The 18931-nt window shown below is 36.9% G+C and overlaps 1 protein-coding gene across 4 annotated transcripts in view; it reads left to right on the plus strand.

Annotated features, from left to right (window-relative positions):
- The window catches only part of Nep2 (M13 family metallopeptidase neprilysin 2), a 355508-nt gene that overhangs the window by 218626 nt on the left and 117951 nt on the right, over nucleotides 1-18931 (plus strand). For all 4 annotated transcript variants that reach the window (XM_090391525.1, XM_090391528.1, XM_090391526.1 and 1 more), the window contains exon 11: nucleotides 4009-4107. In XM_090391525.1, the coding sequence (XP_090247651.1) occupies nucleotides 4009-4107 (99 nt within the window). The remainder of the gene's footprint in view (nucleotides 1-4008; nucleotides 4108-18931) is intronic.

The following is an 18931-nucleotide window of genomic DNA, read 5'->3' on the forward strand; positions in this document are numbered from 1 at the left end:
AAGTGAATGGAGATACAATTAGTTTCTTTGTACTTATTCAGGAAATATACAATTTCTTTTCATTCTCTCACAAACGTTGGGCAATCCTTTTAAAGTTCGTAAAAATTTTAATATTGAAACAGCCATCAGAAACGCAATCGGAAAGTAAAATTAATGCAATCCGCCCTCAACGATATCAGTTAGGAGAAATTTACGATGCACTCTTTGAAATTTTAAATAATGAAAATTTTAATAAAGAAACTGAGCATGAAGCTCAAACATTATGTGCTAAAATAAAGGAGTATAAATTTATTTGCTCTCTTATAACTTGGCATGATTTACTGAACAGAATAAACCCTGTGAGTAAAATGCTTCAAGACAAAGATATGAACATTACACTTGCATTAGAATCTATCGAAAACTTAAAAATATTCTTACACGAGTATTGATCAGATACAAATTTTAAAGAAGTTCTAAAAACGGCAAAAGAACTGAGTGAAGAGTGAATGGAGAACAAGATTTTACTGGTACGGAAGTTTGATGACAAAAGAAGACACGACAACTTGACTATGAGTATCATGATGAAACGCCACAATCGCCAGAAGATAAATTTAGAGTGAATGTGTTTTATACACTTCTAGATGTTGCAATGTGTTCGTTAATAGAACGTTTTGAACAACTAAAAACATATTATGATAATTTCAATTTCTTGTATAGATTACTACAAATTAATAATGAAGATTTACGAAAAAATTGTGATGATTTAAAGATTCTCTTGAAGGACGGTGACAACAAAGATGTAAATGCAGTAGGTCTATATGATGAGTTATGTGCTTTCCGGGATATTTTTCGGAAGGATAATTTAAATATTCAAAACCCTTTCAATATTCTTAATTTTATTGTGTCCAATAATTTATCTTACCCTAACTTTTCAATTGCTTTAAGAATACTATTAATCTTACTTGTTAGTGTAGTGAACGTTCCTTTTCAAAGTTGAAATTGATTAAAACCTACTTAAGAACAAGTATGTCACAAGAAAGGCTTGTTAGTTTGGCGTTAATAGCTATAGAAAATGATATATGTGTGGAATTAGATGTCACGACCATTATTTCTAATTTTGTGAATACACACATACATACATACATACATACATCTTCAAGGCCCACTCTTCCTAATTGGGTTGTGGGGGCAGCAGCTGCAAGAGGACCTTCCAATGGTCACGATCCTCTGCCACCAAGCTCAGGTGTTCTGGTGGGATTCCTAAACGTGTCCACCCAAGGTTTTGGATATTATCTATCCAGCGAGTCCTTGGCCTTCCACGGACTCGCTGGATAGATAATATCCAAAACCTTGGGTGGACACATTTGGGAATCCCACCAGAACACCCTCTGGCTTGGCAAAGAGGGCCTGCTGAGGGAGCCTCTCTTGTGGCATTCTGACCAGGTGCCCGTACCAACGTAACTGTGATCTCTCAACACGGAGAAGCAGCGGTTGAGTATTGAGGGCTTCCCGAATTGCAGAACTTCTGACTCTGTCGAATTTTGTCAGCCCCGCAACCCCTCGAAGGAACCTCATTTCAGCCGCTTGGATTCGTGGCCGCATTATTTCGGCCATTACCCAACTCTCATGACCATAAGTAAGGATGGGGACATAGACTGTATTGAATACAGCCAGCTTTGCCTTCTTTCTTAACTCCCACTTCAATACTACCGAACGGCCAAGCTCCCGCAATATTGAGCTTGCTAAGTCAATTCGAGTATCTAGCTCTACGTCCCATTTTCCATCATTCATGAATATGGACCTAAGGTATTTAAACCTCTCCACCTGCCTCATTGGGACTCCACTTACATTTAGAGTACACTGGGATGGTTGTCTTGTGACCACAAATGTTTCTGTTTTGGCTACACTGATCTTCATTCCGGCATCTGCACAAACAGCTAGAAACCTATCCAGGGTCCATTGGAGGTCATCTGTGGAAGAGCTAAGCAGAACTAGGTCATCTGCAAAAAGCAGACGTCCAATGCTACATTTTTTAATTCTGACACACTCATTGCCTTGGCTGTGCCTATCAATCCAGTCCATAAATATTATGAAAAGGAGGGGTGACAGAACACACCCTTGGCGGAGGCCAACGGAGACTGTGAAAAGTTCAGACTTTGTGCTGTTTACCCTGACACAAAACTCTGGGCATTCATACAGGGACTTGATGGCAGCTAATAGTTGACCATCCACTCCATACTCCTGTACTACTTGCCAAAGCTTATCCCGAGGAACCTGGTCATATGCCTTCTCCAAGTCCACAAAACATGTGTAGACATTCTTGACATATTCCCAAGATTTCTCAAAGACTTGCCTTAAAGTGAAGATTTGGTCAGTTGTGCTTCTACCAGGACGAAAGCCACATTGTTCTTCCTGGAACTTTGACTCAACTATGCTCCTGCACCGTTTTTCCAAGCACTTAGCATACACTTTCCCAGGCAGGCTGAGCAGAGAGATGCCACGATAGTTACTGCAATCCTTCTGGTCTCCCTTCTTAAAGACTGGTATTATTATGCCTGTCTGCCATTGCTTTGGTGCTCGCCCAGATATCCATCGAGTCAGCCAGAGAACACCGTCTTGATTTAAGGCTTTTAGCATTTCGGGCCGAATTTCATCATCACCAGCAGCCTTGTCCGATTTTAGTGATTTTATTGCTAAATGGACCTCTTCTGCTGTGAGACTAGTCATTGCCCTGATCTGCACCTCTTGGATGTCCACAACTGCTGAGCCACCCGGGTTAAGAAGGCTCTCAAAGTATTCCCTCCATCTGTGGAGGATATCCTTCTCGGTTGTTAAAAGTGCACCATCAGAGGCCTTAATTGCCCTTGCCGTGCTTGATTTCCTCCCTCGAAGGCGGCAGATAGTCTGCCAGAATACTTTGTTTGCATTTGCATAGGATGAGTCTAATCTTTCTCCAAAGGATTCCCAAGCCTTTTGCTTTACTGTCTTTACTGCCTCAGCAGCATCAGCTTTTCGTGCCTCAGCATACCACAAACACATCTCAGGTGATGTGACTCTAAGCCATGTTAGGTAGGACTTCTTTTTTGCCTAGACAGCTTTTCAGAATTCTTGGTTCCACCAAGGCGTCCTTTTCTCACTGCCCGTTGCCACGCTGAGCCGCTTTCTGCCACACCATGAGAGTGCAGCAGCAGTGACAGCTGTTCTAAACAGCTTCCATTCTTCCTCAACATCTGCAGTATGCTTGGGAATCTCTTTGAACCTGGAGGAAATATCATCTGCAAAATTCTTCCTCACAGCCTCATTTTCCAATGTCTCCCATTTCAGGCAGTATAGCTGCTTAGGCCTACCAGTGTTGATGGTAGCATCTGGTTTCTGAAGCCGTAGTGCACACAACAAGATGGTGGTCAGTTGACAGTTCTGCCCCTCTTCTCACTCGAGAAGAGGGGCAGAACACTGAGGAAAATAGGTCTACTGAGACTATAAAAAAGTCAATCAGAGACCTTTGTTCTAGCATATCCCTGTACCAGGTATACTTATGGACATCTCGGTGCTGGAAGAAGGTATTCATTATGGACAAGCTGTTAGTACAGCAGAAGGCCAATAATTTCAACCCATTCGCGTTAAGGTCAGGGGCACCATTCCTCCCAACCACACCCCTCCATGTCTGGTCATCTGTTCCAACATGTGCATTTTGCCAATCTTTGCATTCTAGTCTCCTCCAATGATGAGTATATCCTGCTTCGGCACCTCATCAATTACTAGTTGTGGATCCCTGTAAAACTCTCAATGTTTTTATCCATATTCTCTGCAGTGGGTGCATATATTTGAATGGTTGTGATATTAAATGGTTGGGCACCGAATCTTGCAACTATTATTCTTTCACTAACTGGTTTGTATCCTATCATTGCCTGACAGGCCTTGTTACTTAGCAAGAAACCTATGCCTGCTTCAACTATATAAAATTTATATACAACTATATAAATTACTATTTATATAGTTGTCTATAATTTTCGGTTTTTTTCTTTTAAGGCTATGAAAATGGTGAACTATATTCATAAAGAATTTACAAAGATACTAGACGAAATCAACTGGATGGATGAAAAAACAAGACAAAGAGCAAAAGAAAAGGTAAAACCGATTGCTTACTTTTTTTACTTTTACATTTTAGAATAGTATAAGTTTATTAAATCATATAAATATAAATTCAGGATAGAGTTATGTGATACATGTATATATGGTGATTCTTTCTTTTAGGGTTACACGGTGATCAGCACTCATATTTGTAGATTTAGGGACTCAAAAACACACGTGTTGAACAGATTATTTTATTTTATTTGTAATTAATAAAATAATCTGTTCAACACGTGTGTTTTTGAGTGCCTAAATCTACAAATATGAATGTATACATGGTGGATTACTGTTATTAGAATCATCATTACCAGACCTTCATGGAGTCAAAAGACTTACCATGAAAGATCTCATTTTCACATACACACACAGTAATTCATCATACTGTGCCTTAAATGCATTTACCATCTCTGCACTCACTACACACTTAGGCAATGCTTTCTAATCACCTACACTCTCCATGCTCTACTCCAGCCTGACAACATCATCATTATACAGCTTTAAAGGAGCTTGTTGTTCTTCTTTCCTGTTATCATATTAAGGGGTTATCACCATATTAATCCTCATAGACAGGCTTATACGTTGGTTATGCATTATTAAACCACTTAAGGAATAGAACAACGTAGTTAAGGATATAAATTAAATTAAACTTTAATAAATATTTTCTGATATTTTTTGGGAATGATATTCCCAATTTCTGTGTTGTAGGGCCTACGTGCATGTAACTTTTTTGTAAGTTCCTTTAGAAAATGGCAATATGACGTTGCTGAAATATCGGATAATATTTATTAAAGTTTAATTTAATTTATATCCTTAACTACGTTGTTCTATTCCTTAAGTGTTTTAATAATAAACCATATTAATCCGATGATGAACTTTTAGCAACTTATATGTCTCAATCATATCTCCCTCTCCCCTCCTATCCAATAGACTCTGCAAGCACTTCCTCAGTTTTTTTCATAATACTTAACATTTTGAAAACGATACCTTTGGCATTTGTCATTGTGTAAGTCTGCTCAAGAACAATAAAACAAACACCATGGAGTTCTCAAAAATGGTACGGTGCTGTGAAAGTAGAATGTATGCATGGTAAGATGTTGCAGATATTTATGTAGAGAGGCTGAATAAGCGAAAAGAACAAGTCTGATATGTAGAAAATGTGATATTCTAATGGACCATGAGGCTTGTTTAAATATTATTATTATTATTAACATCTGACCTGTATGGAGTCAGAGACTCATTATGGGGGGGGGGGTACACACTATTGCACACAATGCTCATTGAACCATGCTTTAAACTGATTCAATGTGTCTACATTCACAACACACTCCATGAAAAGACTCATCTCTTCACTCCTCTTCTCACACCCTCCTTATATACAGTTTCCAGTGATGGATTCTTGTTCTACCCCTCTCTCCTATCTATGAAAAATCTCTTCGATGTCAACCTGATAACAACCACTGACTAGCTTCCATGTCTCAATCATATCCCCTCCCCTTTTAATCCTATTCATGAGGCTCTGCAATTTACATTCTCTCAATCTGTCTGCATACTCTACATTTCAAAGATCACTGAACATCTTTGTGAACCTTCTATGACCCTTTTCAACATATCCTCATATGTTGAAAACTGTACTTCCTCAGCCATGAAAACCCACCGACCAAATCTGTGCACAATAATCCATATGAGGTCTGATCAAGGCCTTATACGATGGCATCATAACCAAGGCCGGTGGAAGCAGGCATGCAGAGCATGCGGGCGTCGCTACGAAGGGAGTGCCGGGGCATGGGTCATAAGTTCATTTTTAAGAAACAAAATTTTTATCATAAAAACAAAAGATTCTTAGCATGATCAATATTAAAATAAATAAGGCCGGATACACCGAATAAAAATTTTTAAAAAATTGTATATTGCCGGCTGTTTACAATTTTGCAGCGAAAGCAGGCTAAATGCTTGTCTCCAGAATCTAAAGTGAAATTGTGAACGGTTTCTATGCACAGAAACGAATTTTCGTACAAAACATTTGTTGCTATGTAACCAGTCATATGGTACTGTAAAAACTCGATAGTAGCTTAAATATTCCAAAGCACATTACATTTGATTGTTTACTTAGGAAGGCTGTTTACAATTTTGCAGCGAGAGCAGGCTAAATGCTTGTCTCCAGAATCTAAAGTGAAATGGTGAACGGTTTCTATGCGCAGAAACGAATTTTCGTACAAAACATTTGTTGCTATGTAACCAGTCATATGGTACTGTAAAAACTCGATAGTAGCTTAAATATTCCAAAGCACATTACATTTGATTGTTTACTTAGGTGAAGTCCCATGTGAATATTGTAAAAATAAACTTTGTTTGTCTCTGTATAGTTTGTTTTAGATGTTATTGTAAATAACACTCTGGAAGTTAACTGTGTATACTGCTTTAATAAGAATATGTTAGAGTGTTAAAGACAAAGGCAATGTTTATATTGCCAAAGCTGCATGTAATAGATCTACATGGTGGCATTAGAAAGATTGTTATTAAAATTTGTTTGTATGAGAAAGGCTTGCAGGCTCTAAGTGTAAACATCTGCTAAGTCAGTCAGAAAGATTCAAACAACTTTCCGATGGCCGGCAACTTACAATTAAAAGAAAGAAGAGGAGAACAAAAGGCGTGCTGAACTTGAAACTTAAGATGAAAGAATCATACTGATTCTTTGGGGGTTGCCAAACTTCATGCAAGGTCTCAGAGGAGGTATAATAAAAAGGGACTGAAGCAAACAGAAGGGGCTGCACGAATCCAGAGATTGCTGCAGAAGTAGAGGGGACCCAGTTAAAGAGACGTCCACAGAGAGACAGGAGAGGCTGCCCGGTCGCAGACGTTGCCAAAGAGAGACAGAGCTACTCTGTTCCTGACATCATCAGAGAGCATCCCAGATCCAGACGTTGGTTGAGAGAGGAGTTTTCCGCTTCCAGAAAGGAGCTTCTCGGTTCAAGACGTCGCTAGAGAGAAACGACTTCTAGGCCACAGATAGGGCTTTTAAATTGCCGAAAGGAGAAGTCTCAAACGCCGTACAAGAGAAACGTTTCCAGTCCAGAGGGATCCTGATTGACAGTTGACAACAGTTTCATTTTTCTTGGAGGTGGCATTTTCAGTTTCTTAGGGATGGCAATTCAAGCTACTTAAGATGGCAGTCGTCCAGGCATTTTTGGCGAGTCCAAGTAGAGGAGAAAAGGCGAGGCAAATTTCCCGAAGTACCTCGCTTGTAAGTTTTTCTTTTCACTGTGGGAGAATAACATTTTTCCGGAACTGTACAAGTCCCGCTACATTCCCAATTGATATAGCCAAAGCCAAAATTCCAGATGAAGATCTGAGATGAAAGAATTGATATAGAACTTTTAATGAAAGACTTTTCACTAATTGTGAGATACAGATCCTTTGTAAGTTCAAAACGTTTATATAATTCCTCTTATAGTTGTATTAGTATTAGAAAGACTTTTAAGATATATATTTAATGTTTAATAAGGTTAAGAAGTGTCCTTAAGAGAATCAATTGGCATGTTAGAAGTTGATATCAAATTTGTAAAGAAAACTTAACAGAGAGATTTAGGTAATCTCTTTGCGAGTAAGCTTGGAGTTTAATAAGTAAAATTTGTAAACTGAGAGTAGATAACGTTTTGTGTTAAAGAAAGTATTTTAAAGTTTAAGAAAAAAGGTTCTAAATTTTGCTAAAGAGTTTTTATAGAAGGATAGAGAAAGCAGTCTCCCTATTGTTTAAATTCGTGTACATTTCATAGTAATGTAAATAAATGTTATTTCACTTTCTTGTAAACGTAGCACGTAATAATATAAACAAGAGAGATTCTTAGAGAGAGAAAGCGCTCACAGCTACATTAGAATAATGGAGAATAAAGTAAAGACAAAAGACATCACTAGTAATTAATAAAAATTACAAGTATACAAAGTTAAAATAATAATAAAATTGTACAATGTCGCAGTAATGACAGGATAGCAACAGTAGATTTATAACAGTATGCATCTCAATAGGCTACTGACAGTAGCGCAGTGCAGACTATTGTTTCGTCTCTGTGTCGTGTTGTGTAATAATTTCTTGTGGGTTTAAAATAGAAATGGAATCAAAAATTTTAAAAAAGTTATCTGGTGCACAAAATCGTAAGCAACATGTTACGAAAGAAGCAGATACTAAGAAACAAACTGGGGCTCTTAATAAATTTGTTAAAATATTAAAATATTCTGATGCAGATTGTAACCAACTCGATACATCGGAAATCAGAGTTGACAAACCCGTGCACATCATCCAGTTTGAATGAAAGTACTATTACAACTGTTGAACAAGATAACAAGATGCAGGATTTAAGTGAAAAACAGTTAGGAGAAGAGTTAGTTGTAGTTGACCACAAAACTAACACATTTTTAGTCTCTGTAAATTTAGAAGATACAGGTGAATGGCGAAATATTTATGAAAAATGACGCGTTGTTTTAATTGAAATGGGGCCTGTTCAAAAGAAAAATATAATATATCCCAGAGATACATATGGTCGTAAATTTGGTGACACGCATTATAATAGAAAAATGGAAAATGGGGAGCTCTTGTCAAGAACATTGCTCATTTATTCCGAAACTTTAAATTCTGTTTTTTGCTTTTGTTGCAAACTTTTCGCACTTACTGAATCAAGTAGTCTTGTAGAAGGTTATAACGACTGGAGAAATGTAAGTACAAATACAAATGGAGTGGCGCTAGTGTCAGCTAGATACAGGTGAATGGCGAAATATTTATGAAAAATTACGCGTTGTTTTAATTGAAATGGGGCCTGTTCAAAAGAAAAATATAATATATCCCAGAGATACATATGGTCGTAAATTTGGTGACACGCATTATAATAGAAAAATGGAAAATGGGGAGCTCTTGTCAAGAACATTGCTCATTTATTCTGAAACTTTAAATTCTGTTTTTTGCTTTTGTTGCAAACTTTTCGCACTTACTGAATCAAGTAGTCTTGTAGAAGGTTATAACGACTGGAGAAATGTAAGTACAAATGGAGTGGCGCTAGGGTCGCCGTAGCATGTGGCGGTGAATTTGAGCTGTGTAGAAGAAAGTGATTTTTAATTGGTGAATAGTCCGTTTTTTTTTCCCCGTTTTAGAGTGCTAAATCGTTTCTCTGAATACGAGTGTACTTCAGTGGCTGTTTTTTGGAAGTTAGTTGCTGTCGCGATATAATATATTTTGGTTATTTTGGTTACCTTCGGAATCGAATGCATAACGGTGGAATACAAAACGAAGCTAAGTTTTCATTACTGTATTTAGTTATATTTCATTTTTTTTTAGTGTACTTAAATGTTTTGTTTTGGTTGTAATTGTTTGTACTTTTTTTCTATTTATTTAACGGAATTTATTAATTGAATAATTAACGATTACACTACTCGTCAGTAAGGAATGATGACGGATTCAGCAGCAAGTTCAAGTGGAGTGATTCAAGATGAACAGTGACTGACCTGCAGAGGGAGATAGATGAGTTGAAAGAGGAAGCGGAATGTCTTGTGAATGAGAGCAGAAGTATGAAAGATAAGATTAGGAGAATGGAAGAGATAAATGCAAGGAGAATCAGAGTAGGAGAGAGAGAGAGAGAATTTAGGGAGTATGAGTGAGAGGTATGGGGGTGCTAGAAGAGGAGAGAATGGAAACAGTAGAAGAGAGGGAATGAGAGAGAGGTATGTGAATGCTAGACAAGAGGATGGAAACAGTAGGAGAGACGGAATGAGAGAGAGAGATATGGAAGTACTAGAAGAGGAGAGAATGGAAACGGTAGGAGAGATGGAATGAGATAGAGGTATGGGAGTGCTAGAAGAGGAGAGAATGGAAACAGTAGGAGAGAGAGGTATGGGAATGCCAGAAGAGAGAATAGCAGTAGAGGAGAGGGAATGAGAGCGACCTATGGGAATGAAAGAAGAGGAGAGAATGGAAACAATAGGAGAGAGGAAATGGTAAGAGGTATAATGTATGGCGACTCAATGATCCGTGGTGTTCAATATAGGATGCGTGAGGAGTTTGCCAGGAGGAACAATAGAAAGGGTGGCTATGGCAATTAAGAGAGGTGAAAGGGTGGATGAGATGATTGTGATGGTAGGAACGAATGATTTGAGTGGTAATGTAAGTTGGGCAGCGAGAGATATGAGGTTTTTGCTTGAGACTGTACGGAAGAAGACAGAGAGAGGAAAAATAGTGTGTGTGTGTGTTGCCTAGGTATGATAATGATGAGCTGAGCAGAAGAGCGGTGATATTGAATGGCATAATAGCAAGAATGTGTGACAAGAGAGGACTGGTATATGTGGATGCTTGGAGTGTGTTTGAGGAAAGAGAGGAATTGTATGCGAGAGACCATTTATATTTGAATGAGGAAGGACGTAGGCATCTGAAGAGATTGCTGTTCTGAAAGAGTCGGTGTGTCCCAGGGAGGATGATAGCAGGGGTGGCCTCTTGTGGGAATGGATACTTGGGAGAAGGGAGATGATGTCAGGTAATACTGAGACCAGTGGAGTCTAGAAGGGATAATGCTCGGTATAGAAACAATGGCATTTATGTGCTTTATACTAATGCCAGGATTATCCGGAATAAGGGAGAGGAATTGGTGGCGCAGATAGCATTACCCTGGCAAAAAATTATTGGGATCACAGACGTGGTTGACAGAAGGGAATATAATAACAGGAATAGAAGTCGCTGGGTATAGCATTTTTCATCAGGATAGGAGGGGAAAGTGTGGTGGTGGGGTACTGTTTATGATAAGTGATGACCTATGTCCTCTAAGAGTGGAGGCTTTGGAAAGAAGTGAGACAAATGATTTTGAGAGCATATGGTGTGAGGTAGAGGTAGACAAGCCAGGATATTTAGTGAGGTGTTGCTACAGACCCAGGAGCACGGAGGATGGGGACCAGGAGATGTTTAGACAGCTAAGTTTGGCAAGTGCAAGAAGAATGATTGTTATGGGAGATTTTAACTACAGTAGTATAAATTGGAGAGAGGAAGATGAATGTAGCAATAGTGGAATGGAATTTCTAGAATTCTTGAGGGACAAATGTCTTAGGCAACATGTAACAGAGGGAACAAGCGGTTCAAGAGTTTTAGATTTGGTTATAGCATCAGAAGAGTTGATAATAACTGAGATGACATCACTCCTACCAGTTGAAGAGAGTGACCATATATATTTTGACTTGGAAAATTAATAGACATGCAGGAGTATCAAAGAGATGGGAACTTATGTGGAATTATAATGCAGGTGATTATAATAATCTTAGACGTCAACTTCGGGAAGCTTCATGGAGGGGGGGGGGATCGGAAGGCCGGGATATCGTTAGTGCATGGGAAATTGTGAAAGAATATTTGTTAGCAGCAATGGTAAGTTGTATACCACGAGTGAACAAGAGGACACAATATTGGGAAAGTGAATGACAAACAATATTAAACAGGAATTGCATGCAAAAAAGAGGCTGTGGAAGAGATATAAGTAGACAGGAGAAGAGAAGATACATGAAGAGTATAAGACACAGGCCAGAAGAATGACTATTATGGTAAGAAAGACGAAACTTTAATATGAGAGGAGATTAGCCCTAAGATCCAAAGAAAATCCTAGGGAATTTTTTAGCTATGTGACCAGTAGGAGGAGAAATGACTGTGGAAGAATGACATTGTGGGATAAAAATGGAAATAGAGTGACTGACGCAGAGGACATAGTGGAATTGTTCAATGACCACTTTATTGGAGTATTTCATCCTGGAGGAGTCAGTTTTAATGCTAGAGGGATAGGGCAGATTCAAGGTTTAGAGGTACAGGAGGAGAGTGTGTTTCAGATATTGAGAACTCTGGATGTCAATAAAGTTTTTGGAATCGATGGTATTTCACCACGAGTTTTGAGAGAATGTGCTAGGGAATTGACAGTGCCTTTAACCTGGCTTTTCAATGAAAGTCTGGCTTTGGCAAAGGTGCCCAGGGAATGGAAGGAAGGTAAGATAGTGCCATTGCATAAGGGTGGTAACAGACTGGAAGTGTCTAATTATAGGCCAGTCTGTGTGTCATTAGTAGTTGTTAAGATCTTGGAGAAATTCGAGAGGGACCGTATACAGCACTGGGCAGATGAGGGTAATGTTATCTGTGAGAGTCAACATGGATTTGTGAAAGGGTGCTCTTGTTTTAGCAATATGCTAGCCTTTTATAATAAAGTTACAAGAACATTAGATGAGGGAAAGGCATATACTGCAATTTTCTTAGACTTGGCAAAGGCATTTGACAGGGTGCCACATGATAAGCTGATATTTAAGTTGCAACACATGGGTCTGGATGTCAGATTGGTCAACTGGATTCAGGATTGGCTGTCTGATAGGTATCAGAGAGTTGTGTATGGTAGAGCAATATCAAAGAGGCAGAAGGATACAAGTGGGGTTAAACAGGGCTCGGTACTGGGACCTATATTGTTTAACCTTTATATCAATGACATTGTCAGTGGATTGCAGGGTGATGTTCAGTTGTTTGCAGATGATGCAAAGCTGGGAAGGATTATTAGTAATAGTGCAGATGCGACAGCCCTGCAAGAGGATTTGAATAAGCTAGATTGATGGGCAAATCAATGGGGGTATCAGTTTAATGCAGCAAAATGTAAGGTCTTGAGGTTTGGGAAACATCGATGGGATGCTGTATACTCTATGGGAGGAGTTATACTGGAGGAAGTTGGGGAAGACAAGAGATCTGGGGTTGATGATTGATAGAAAACTGAAGTTTAGTGGACGTATTGCAAAGGTGGTGAAGGTAACACAGAGGATTGCTGCAATTATGAGAAGGACACTGACCTGCAGAGATAAGAGGGTTATCATTCCGTTGTATAAGTCTCTGATCAGACCACACTTGGATTATTGTTCTCAGATATGGTCCCCAGGATTTGAAGGGGATAAATTAACTGTGGACAAAGACAGATGACAAAGATGGTCTCAGGACTGTACAAGGATAGTTATGAGGATCGGCTGAGAGAATGTGAACTGCAGAGTTTGGTGGATAGAAGAAGGAGAGGTGATATGATTGAGACTTTTAAACTGTTGAGAGGTGGTTACAGGGTTGACACTGGGGAGTTCTTTCACTTGGTTGAACATCGGGAAGGAGTGATGACAAGAGACCATTCCTGGAAGTTACAAAAGGAAACTGTGAGCAAGAGGGTAAGGAGTGGTTTCTTTGCATGGACGGTGGTTGAGCCGTGGAATGCATTGCCTCATAGAGTGGTGAGGGTGAGAACGATCAATGAGTTTAAGGAGTGGTATGATAGACTTTGTGTTTCTTAGTGGGAACCTCCTCTCCATGAGTCTTGACAGACTTTGTTCTTAGGAAGGACCTCCCACGATGAGTCTTTTGACTCCATGGAGGCCTGAATAATAATAATAATAATAATAATAATAATAATAAACATTGCATAGACATGAGACTAGTTTAACTCACTTGAAAATTTCTTAAAATGGAAGGAACTTGATAAAAATTTAAAAAAAAACTACTATTCATTGGTAGACTTAAAGCATGTATGAAATGGAAAAGAAATATTGGACGAGTGTTTTAGACCACTTGATTGAAATGATAAAATTCCTTGGTTGCCAAAATTTTGCTTTTCGTGGATCATCTGATAAATTATATGAAAGGAATAATGGCAATATTTTAAAATTAGTCGAACTGTTTGCGAAGTTTGATCCTGTTATGGAAAATCATGTTGAAAGGACCCTACAAGGAAACAATAGAGTACACTATTTGAGTAAAGACAGTCAAAATGAAATATTCGAAACTTTAAGTAATGCAATCAGGGGTACAATTTTATTATCAATTCGAAAATCTAAATATTATTCCATAATTTTAGACTGTACACCTGATGCAAGTAAAACGGAACAAATGACCATTATTGTTTGCCTTGTTTCCTGTGACAATGGAATTTTTAAGATCAGGGAAAACTTTTTAGGTTTTGCAGATATATCATATTCCACAGGACGTAGTTTATGTGCAACAATAGTGGAACAACTGGAAAAATGGAATATTCCCATTGTAGGCATTCAAGGTCAAGGGTATGACAATGGGGCAAATATGAAAGGGAAAAAATATGGGCTCCAAAATTTGCTTTTGAACAAAAATCCTCGAGCTTTTTACGTGCGATGTGCTGCTCATACTCTAAATTTAATCATTAATGATGCAGTCAAAGTGAATGCAGATACAATTAGTTTCTTTGCAATTATTCAAGAAATATATAATTTCTTTTCATTCTCTTACAAACGTTGGGCAATCCTTTTAAAGTTCGTGAAAAATTTAAAATTGAAACAGCCATCAGAAACGCGATGAGAAAGTAAAATTAATGCAATCCACCCTCTATGATATCAGTTAGGAGAAATTTATGATGCACTTTTTGAAATTTTAAATAATGAAAATTTTAATAAAGAAACTCAGCATGAAGAACAAACATTATATGCTAAAATGAAGGACTACAAATTTATTTGTTCTCTTATAATTTGGCATGATTTATTTAACAGAATAAAGCCTGTGAGTAAAATGCTTCACATTACACTTGTTTTAGAATCTATCGAAATCTTAAAAATATTCTTATAAGAGTATTGATCAGATACAAATTTTAAAGAATTTCTAAAAATGGCAAAAGAACTGAGTTAAAGGTGGATGGAGAACAAAAATTTAAAACTGGTATACGGAAGTTCGACGAAGAAAGAAGACACAACAATTTGACTACGAGCATCATGACGAAACGCCACAATGGCCAAAAGATAAATTTAGAGTGAATGTGTTTTATACACTTCTAGATGTTGCAATGTGTTCGTTAACAGACCGTTTTGAACAACTAAAAACATATTATGATAATTTAAATTTATTGCATAGATTACTACAAATTAATAACGAAGATTTACAAAAAAATTGTGACAATTTCGAGATTCTGTCTTTGACTAAGTCAAAAATAATTCTTTGACTCCATGACGTCTTGGGAAATAATAATAATAATAATAATAATAATAATAATATGAATAATAATAAAGAATGCAATAGAACTATATGACGAGTTATGCGCTTTCCGGGATATTTTCAGAACGATAATTTAAATATTCAAAACCCTTTCGATATTCTTAATTTTATTGTGTCCAATAATTTATCTTTCCCTAACTTTTCAATTGCTTTAAGAATACTATGAACCTTACCTGTTAGTGTAGCGAGCGGTGAACGTTCCTTTTTCAAGTTGAAATTGATTAAAACCTACTTAAGAACAAGTATGTCACAACAAAGGCTTGTTAGTTTGGCATTAATAGCTATCGAAAATGATGTATGTGCGGAATTAGATGTTAAGACCATTATTTCTAATTTGGTGAATATGAAATTAAGAACCGTAAAATTTTAATAAAAAAATTTCAAGTATATTTATGTAATTTAATTTATTTTCTGTTATTTGTAAAGATTTTATTTTTTGAATACTTATATTAATATTAATAAAATGTTGTAATTATTATTTCTGAATTCTTTTCTTATTTTCTCATCTATCTTGAGTTTCTTTTATTTTCCTAAAAGATAGTTCCACTTATAAAAATTATTAAAAAATTTTTACAACTTACTAACAATTTAGTATAATGCAAGGATTTTTTAAACTTTAGTTCGAATAAATTTTAACTTTAATTAAAATTCATTTTAATTTTGTTAGCGATTTGGGTCGGTGAGGAGGCTATAATCCCTGTATCATTATATTGGATAGAAGGAAGAGGGGAGATATGATAGAAACCTACAAGTTTGTAAGGGGTTGTTATAAGATAAATGGTGGAGAAGTTCTACAGAGAATAGTGGGAGATCAGGGGAGAACCAGAGGTCAACCGTGGAAACTGTATAAAGAGGGTGTGAGTAGGGCACTGAGAGGCAAGCTTTTTCATTCAAAATTGTGAATGATTGGAATGCCTTGCCTGAGAGTGTGGTCTCTGCAAGGAGTTTGAGTGTGTTAAGACACAGTATGATGAGATGTGTGTGTGATAAAAGGACCTCCCAGATGAGTCTTTGACTCCATGAGGTCTTGGGAAATAATAATAATAATAATAATAATAATAATAATAATAAATGCAATAGAACTATATGACAAGTTATGTGCTTTCCGGGATTTTTTCGAAACGATAATTTAAATATTCAAAACCCTTTCGATATTCTTAATTTTATTGTGTCCAATAATTTATCTTTCCCTACTTTTCAATTGCTTTAAGAAAACTATTAACCTTATCTGTTAGTGTAGCGAGTGGTGAACGTTCCTTTTCCAAGTTGAAATTGATTCAAACCTACTTAAGAACAAGTATGTCACAAAAAAGGCTTGTTAGTTTGCCGTTAATAGCTATCGAAAATGATGTATGTGCGGAATTAGATGTTAAGACCATTATTTCTAATTTAGTGAATATGAAATCAAGAACCCTAAAATTTTAATAAAAAAATTTCACGTATATTTATTTAATTTAATTTATTTTCTGTTATTTGTAAAGATTTTATTTTTTGAATACTTATATTAATATTAATAAAATGTTCTAATTATTATTTCTGAATTCGTTTCTTATTTTCTCATCTATCTTGAGTTTCTTTTATTTTCCTAAAAGATAGTTCAAATTATAAAAATTATTAAAAAATTTTTGCAACTTACTAACAATTTAGTAAAATGCAAGGATTTTTTAAACTTTAGTTCAAATAAATTTTAACTTTAATTAAAATTCATTTTAATTTTGTTAGCGATTCGGGTCGGTGAGAAGGCTATAATCCCTGTAGCATTATATTCAACGATTAAAGTGAAGTGGCTTTATCAAAATTTGCTTTAACTTTTGAGAATTTTATTTCTTTTGAATAAAATATTCGGGTTTTTAATATTCAGGTTTTTAATGATTATCCTGCTTAGTCAACACCCCAAAAAACACCCTGAAAGAATTCTCCAATGTCTACTCTGTAACTGCCTCTCAACAGTTTAAAAGTTTCGATCATATCACCTCTCCTTCGTCTATCCACCAAACTCTGCAGTCCACATTCCCTCAGTTGATCGTCATAACTCATATTGTACAGTCCTGAAACCATCTTTGTTATCTGCCTCTGTACCCTTTCCACAGTCAATTTATCCCCTTCAAGGGGGACCAAATCTGAGAACAATAGTCTAAGTGTGTCTGATCAGGGCCTTATACAATGGAATCTTTTATCTCTGCAGGTCAGCATCCTTCTCAGTATTGCAGTAATCCTGTGAGTTACCCTCACCACCTTTGCAATATGCTCCCTGAATTTCAATTTTCTATCAATCATCATCCCCAGATCTCTTGTCTCCCCTACCTCCTCCAGTACAGCTCCTCCAATTGAGTATGCATAGATACACAAAGATACCAAGAAAAACTTCCAAAAGCCTACTATCCTTGATTGCCCAGAGAATCAAGAAAACAGAGTACTAGTTTAAATATTTTGCACCCTTACTCATTTTTGCACTGCATGCCTTGGTGATTCATTTCAATTGTTTTGATTTTGAGAATGATTCAGTAACTGGAGATAAAGTATTGGTTATATTGGTTAATACTCAGTGTTGATGGTAGGAAAGTGACAGAAGCAGAAGAAATAGTTCATTTACTAAGTGATCACTTTGCAAGGGTATATCATCCAAGTGGCGACTTTGCAGTTACTGATGTGAGAATTGAGGTAGATGAATTGGAGGTACTCAGTATATTGAAGGATATCAATGCAAATACAGCAGTGGACTTGGGTGGTATGTCAGCTCATATGCTACAAGAATGTGCAAGTGAATTGGCAGTGCTTCTGATGAAGTTGTTCAATCTAAGTCTCAGTTCTGGCAAGGTTCCAAGGAAGTGGAAAGTGGGTAAGAGAGGTCCATTACATAAAGAAGGTGGCTCAAGATAGAAGTAGCAAATTATAGACCAATTAGTATCTCTAGAGTGGTGGTCAAAGTATTGGAAAAGTTGGTTAAAAGTAAAATTCAGAATTGGTGGATAGGAATATAATACTCTATAGCAGGCAGCATAGCATTGTAAAAGGTAGGTCCTGCCTCAGTAATTTATTCACATTTTATAATAAGGTGACAATGGGATTAGATAAAGAAAATGGCTACACCATGATATACTGGACTTTGCAAAGGCATTTAACAGAATACTGCATTTAAAACTACTTCATAAGTTGGAGCAAATGGGAATGGATATGTGGGAGAGATGATAGACAGATTTCAGAGAGTGGTATGTATGGTGGAATGAAATCAAGGCAAATGAGAGTGACTAGTGGAGTGCCCAAGGGCTCTGTACTAGGACCTCTGCTCTTTAATTTGTACATTAATGATATAGTGGAAGATTTGAGGGAGAATATTCAGTTATTTGCTGGTAATGCAAAACAAGGGAGGGCAAAAATTAATAAGGGTGATGTAGATATCTTACAGAATGATTTAAATAAATTGGTAGTATGGGCAAAGAACAATGGTTGTCAATTTAATATTATGAAATGTAAGTTAATGATTTTGGGATGAAAAGATTACGTGCTTTGTATAATATTAATGATACTAGTTTATAAGAAATTGATGAGGTTAGCAATCTGAGAGTGATGGTGGATAGAGATTTGAAATTTAGAGGGCATTGCAAGAGTTGGCAAAATAACTCAGAGGATTACTTGGATGTTGAAGAACACATTGACAAGTAAAGATAGACTATCATTTGGCCACATGTTGACAACTGTGCACAGATTTAGTCACTGCATTTCTTGGGAATTGGGAGGTGGTGGAGAGGATTCAAAGATGAGTGACCAAGCTAGTGACAGAGATAG

Source organism: Typopeltis vanoorti, chromosome 4 (genome assembly GCF_054136105.1).
Source record: "Typopeltis vanoorti isolate ZY-2024b chromosome 4, IOZ_Tvanoo_1.0, whole genome shotgun sequence".
Classification (NCBI taxonomy): domain Eukaryota; kingdom Metazoa; phylum Arthropoda; class Arachnida; order Uropygi; family Thelyphonidae; genus Typopeltis; species Typopeltis vanoorti.